The sequence below is a fragment of the Talpa occidentalis genome, unplaced genomic scaffold, assembly GCF_014898055.3.
Source record: "Talpa occidentalis isolate TD23 unplaced genomic scaffold, MPIMG_talOcc4v2.1 talOcc4.2, whole genome shotgun sequence".
Classification (NCBI taxonomy): domain Eukaryota; kingdom Metazoa; phylum Chordata; class Mammalia; order Eulipotyphla; family Talpidae; genus Talpa; species Talpa occidentalis.
The window spans coordinates 40,815,912-40,821,723 of NW_023602073.1; the positions used below are offsets into that span (position 1 = coordinate 40,815,912).

The following is a 5,812-nucleotide window of genomic DNA, read 5'->3' on the forward strand; positions in this document are numbered from 1 at the left end:
GCAGTTGCTCCTCAGAACTGCCCTTTTCTGCACACTTCCTGGGTTATGGCAGGACCAATCAGGTGGAAGCTATGAGCTGATTGGTGCTAAGTGGTCCAGTCAGCCAAGGCTGAAAATGGTCCAGGGCCTCCCTGGTGGCCTAGGGGTTAAGTCTCGCCACCCATCATCACTACTGCTTGAGTTTGATCCCTGGCTGGGATCTGACCCACAGGGCACAGCAGACCTCTCCTGCCTTGCCAGCTGCTCCCCTCCCTGGTGTGTTTCAGTCAGTCTGTCTGTTCTGCTCACTCTACACCTCTGGCCAATACCCCAGTTCTTCTGCACAAAAAAAGAAAAATGGTCCATTCAGACTTGATGTTGGGACACCCTGAAGAGTGATATAAGCCAGGGTTAGAGGGAGCTGAGGGGCTCCGTTCCAACCTCCAAAGAAAGAAGGGGAAGACTCTGTTCCTGGCCTCTGAAGAAAGGAGGGCCAGAAGCTGAAAGAAGAAAAGCAGCATCCAGTAGCCAACCTCTGTGGGAGGAAGAGAGGATGAAGACCTCTGTCAGAGACTGGGCCTACAGTCCTGTATCTGACATCACCAGAAAGGAGCACCAAAGGCTCCGAGCCGCGTGTCTGAAAGAGCTGTTTGTTGTTGGTGTTGTCCAGCAACTCACAAAGAAAGTTTTAACACTTTGTGTCTCTGACATCAGCTGGGATCCCAACAGAAAAGGGTAGTCACAGGGCATGAATGGGATGCCAGGATAGGCCACGGTGGCACCCACCTGCCCAGGCTCTAAGACAAGAGAGCTGCCAAAAAGCCCCAAAGTCAAAACCAAAGGCTGGAGCAATACAGACCCCATACGATAGGGGCCTACAGGTTAGAGCCAATGGAAGGATAGTGCCCGGTAGGGGACTCATCACTGTGGTTCTCAACCGTGTGCACAATTGCAAGAGACTTCAGCCTCTGTAAACAACCACCTTGGGGTTTATTTTACAAACGGGAAACGGAGCTTACTGTAGCCACAAGTGGTGTCTACCTCAGCCAGGTACTGTTCACCAGAAGTACAAGTAGGGTTCCAATCCCCTGTCACCAGGAGTGCTGAGCAGCACTGGTCAGTAGTGATGGTCACTACTGGTCTCCCTGAGGTAGCGTCTAGCAGAGGCAGCTGGGTTCCAGTGACAATTTGGAGGCCAACTGCCACCTGCCCTCACCCCCCCGCGTCCTGCAGGTGGAGGAGAAATATCAAGACGCTCAGGAGCTGCAGCAGCAGCGGGACCACTACCTTAGTCACCTTCAGCAGTACATGGCCGCCTACCAGCAGCTGGCCAACGAGAAGGACGTCCTGCAGAAGCCGGTGCTGCTTAACACCCAGCTTGGCAACTGGATGCAGCACGAAGAAGAGCAGGGCAAGATGGAGGTCGTGTTGGCCAACCAAGAGCTGCTGGAAACACAGGTGGGGCAGTTGGAGTGCCAGACACCCTGTGGCCGCGGGAGCAGGAAGAACTGCGAGCAGCATCCCTTCTCACTCTTTCCTGCCGGCCCCACTGAACCTCCTGGCTCGGACTGGAGAAAGTGAGTGGGACTCCAGCAGAGGAGGGGTTTGCAAGAGTGGAAGCCACCCTTAGGACAACTTGGATCCTTCTCCTTTGGGGACTTGCTGGCACAGGGTTGCACAGAGAGGAGGGGGCAGAGGTTGCTGGCTTTCAGGGCTGCTTCAGAACCCAGGTGTTCTTTGAGCCCCTCTGGCTTCTGCTTCTGCTTCTCTGCTGCTCTGGCTGCCCCCCAACAGTAAATGGACTGAGCAGTGAGGAGAAGGAGGAAGAGGAGAACAAGGGTCCACTGCCAAAGCTAAGCATCCCTGACGACCTAGACAGCCGCGAGGCCATGGTGAGCTCGGCCCCAGAGCCCCTTCCCTGCCCCAAATTCCCCCTCCCACCCTTCTCTTTGGTTTCCCTCCCTTTGATTAAGCTTCCCCCCACCTCTGCTGGGGACCAGTGGGCAGACACCAACACCATCCTCGAATCTCAGCTGTGCCCATGGAGGCCCTGAGAGGTGTGCCTCCCAGCCCCCTGCCCGACCCTCAGGGATACCCTGCTCCTCTGGCCCACAAATGGCATTTTGTAACTCGGCCTTGGCCAGTGCTGAGGAAGAGCGGAGCAGCTACGCAGGCAGCTCAAGGAGCAAAAGCTGCTCTGCCAGTTCCTGGCTCAGCAGACAGCCCCATGGGACCAGGAGCCTGAGAAGATGGAGGCCCCAGCCCCCGCCACCTGGGGGGAGAGTGTGCCTGGGGAGACCCACCAGGCCCTTCAGGGAGCCATGGAGAAACTGCAGGTGAGTGTGTGTGAGGCAGGAAGGAATGGCCACAGGGCAGGTTTTCTGATCCAGCAGACCGGGTAAAGGAGAAGTGAGTCCTGGAAGCCTCAGTGACTTTTGCAGGCTTTTATTGGGATTTACCGGGTACATGGCAGGCAGGGGTGCTGGGGGTCAGGAGGCAGACAGGCCTCCCAGCCCCCAGCAAGTCTTCACTCTTTCTGGGCTCTCCGGTGGTCTCTGGTGGTCTCTGCTGCTCTGCTCTCTCGGTTCTGCTTCTGCTTCTCTGCTGCTGCTGGCGTCCCCGTGACGCTGCCATTAAAAGCCCAGTCTTGGGCCTCCCCAGTGGCGCAGCGGTTGAGCACTGGGTTGTGAAGCTGCCCGCAGCCTCCACCGCCGGTTCGATCCACAGCTACTCTCGGGCCACCGGAGGAGGGTCCCGCATGGCGCACAGACCTCTCCTGCCGCCCGCTGCTCCCCTCAGCAGTGTACTTCGGTCCTTCTGCCTGCTCTGCTCCCTGCTCTGGCTCTGGTGAATTCTCTCACCCTCCCACGCTTCTGACTGTACCCAGTGTTTGTATGAATAAATAAATAAATCTTTAAAAGAGAGAGAGAGACTGACTTCACAAAGTTCATTTAAAAAATAAATAAATAAATAAAAGCCCAGTCTTAGCCCAGGTGAATCCCATCTACCTATACCCACACCCTACTCCAGGTGCCCGTATCAGGCATGCCTTCGGGACCACAGGGTTCCGTCATCCATCCTAATGGCGGGAGGGCAGAAAAGCCTGATATTTTTACCTGCCAGACAGTCTATACGAGTTATATACACGTTTCTCTTGACGAATAGGAACACTGTAGCCATGGCCCACAAAAGCAAATGAAATATATCACAATGTAATATAACAGAACACAAATAAGTCCAGGCAGGGCACCGACCTAGGAGCAAAAGACTATTGGCACCAGTACGTGATCCACCACTTCAGCTGCCGAAGGCACTGCTCATGCGAGAGAGGGAACCACTCAGGCATCTGCCGTCACTCCAGCTGGGGTCTCGGCCACAAGCCACACACCGCATCCACCCCCAGGATGCACTCACTCTTGGGTTGGCGATTCTGTACTCTATGGGGGTAATCGCCAACCCTCGGGGTTTCTGTCTGCAGTCACTCCAGCACTCGGCTTTCATAGCCACCAATGCGACACGCAGGCCCCTGCACTCAGGCCAGCCCACTGCACAAGCACATGGGTCGGGGATCCGTGGATGCAAGTGCCACATGCGGCCTCTCTTGGGACCCTCTTTGGCTGTGGGCTCCACCACAAGCCACGTTCCCCGCCCGTCCCCCAAAGATGGGCTCCTCAGCTCCTCACCCTCACTCAGCAATGAACAGGGCAACACCCACAGGTGATTTTAAGAGACTCACTGGCCTTCTTTAGCTTACACAGTGCTTAATAGCCACTCAGGGCTTCCCGAACTTAGCACCAGCTTTTTGCCTTCTCAGTTGGCTTTTTCTCCTCTGCCTGGCTGCTGGGCAATACACTGGCTGCTTTTGGCCACCAAGGCCCACTGGCCACCCCCAGATTCCCATCTCCGGGGTGTACAATCCCATCCTCCCCCAGGGCCCCCAAAACATATCAAACTTGCCAAGGTCCTCCGCCTTCTGGCGGGATTGTTAGTCCATTAGTTCAAGTTCATCGGCTTTTCCCTTTGTCCACACTGGGGAGCTCTGAATCGTGGTCCTTACTTCCCTGACGATTCTTGCTGCCTTGGGGATCACTGGGTAGTCCTCTCGGGCGTCTCCTCCTCCAGGCGAGGTCTCATCCCGCAGCTTCCGGACTTTTCCATTCCCCTGTGCCGCCATGACACGTCCAGCGCTGTCACAGGCAAACACTGTCTGCTGCTCCTCAGTCCCTCCCGGTCTTCGGAGGGCTCCATACCGTCTGCATGGAGCACCTTGCCGACTTACGCCAATTGTAAGGCAGAAAGGAATGGACACGGGGCAGGTTTTCTGATCCAGCAGACCGGGTCCAGGAGAATAGAGTCCTGGAAGCCTCAGTGACTTTTGCAGGCTTTTATTGGGATTTACCAGGTACATGGCAAGTAAGGGTGCTGGGGGGCCAGGAGGCTGACAGGCCTCCCAGCCCCAGCAAGTCTTCACTCTTTCTGGGCTCTCCGGTGTTCTCTGGTGTTCTCTGGTGGTCTCTGCTGCTCTGCTGTCTCGGTTCTGCTTCTGCTTCTCTGCTTCTGATGGCGTCCCCGTGACGCCACCCTTAAAAGCCCATCTTAGCCCAGGTGAATCCCATCTACCTATGCCCACACCCTACTCCAGGTGCCCGCATCAGGCATGCATTCAGACCGCAGGGTTCCGTCTTCTATGCAAATGGCGGGAGGGCAGAAAAGCCTGATAGTTTTTCTTACCCTACAGTGGTTCTCGGAGGGCTGGGCGGGCTGGTGCTGGGCAGCCGGCACTGCTGAGCCCCTGAGCCCACTGTCTGGCTGCAGGGTCACTTTACCAAGCTCATTCAGGAGAAGTGGACTTACAGGACTGGATGGAGGAGCTGAAGCATCGATGTATCCAGATGTCTGGAGAGACTGACACCATCGGTGAGGGGGGAGGCCTGTGCCCCGCAGCTGGGGTGTTATGCAGAGGCTGGGGAGACCCCAGCAGCTGAGCTGTTTACACACCCTCCCCCTAGGACAATACATCGCTCTCTACCAGACCCAGAAAGCAGTGATGAGGAAGGAGCACCGAGAGAAGGAGGAGTCCATAAGCCAGCTGGCCCAGGACAAAGAGGAGATGAAGGTAGTCAGAGCTCTGGCTCCATGGTGGTGCAGCTGGGCGTGGGGCGGGCTTCTGAATATCTCTGCTTCCAGGTGAAGCTGTTAGAGCTGCAAGAACTGGTTTTGTGGCTGGTGGAGGTGCACAACGAATGGCGGGTGAAGCTCTGAGCCCCTGCCCAGAAACCTGCTGGTGAGCCCACTAGCACATGCCTAGCCCCCAAGGAGCTTGGCGCTGCCAGCAGCCAAGGTGAGGAAAGCCCCGCACGGGCATCTAGGCAGGAGGAGCACACTGCGCCAGGCACACAGCATCCTGTCTCTGTTTCTCTAAAGCACGGAGTGAGGTGAGCCTCGTCCACGACGTGCAGCCAACCCAGGGCAAGGCCCAGCTGGGCCTGACTCCCCTCGAGAACACCTCTGTGCAGCAGATCATTCAGCTGCTTCAAGAAATGCAGAACCCCCAGGAAGTCATCACCATTGGAAACAGCCCGTATTCCCTTCTTCCCAGGCTGATGACAACAAGGTGAAGAAAATGGTGGTCTAGGCAACCGGCAAGGGCCCGGGGGCTCTGCCCCCACCTGGCCCTCACCAACCCATCCCTGTTCCCCAGCTTCCCCCCCTGTCCTTTGGCTCTCCTTCCCAGTCGTCCTTATATGCCTCAGCTTAAAAAAGGGGACAACAACTCCCCTATCTAATAGGGGGAAACAGGTGCAGACCCTAGCCTCTTAGGTCAGGGCTGTGT

The 5,812-nt window shown here is 56.6% G+C and overlaps 1 protein-coding gene across 1 annotated transcript; it reads left to right on the forward strand.

Annotated features, from left to right (window-relative positions):
* Positions 1-977: 977 nt before the first annotated feature.
* LOC119251241 (golgin subfamily A member 2-like) lies at positions 978-1,560 on the forward strand. Its single transcript, XM_054698113.1, has 2 exons — positions 978-1,129; positions 1,213-1,560. Exons 1-2 carry the CDS (start codon positions 1,106-1,108, stop codon positions 1,558-1,560), a joined length of 372 nt encoding a protein of 123 aa, XP_054554088.1. The 5' UTR covers positions 978-1,105.
* The last annotated feature ends 4,252 nt before the right edge of the window (positions 1,561-5,812 follow it).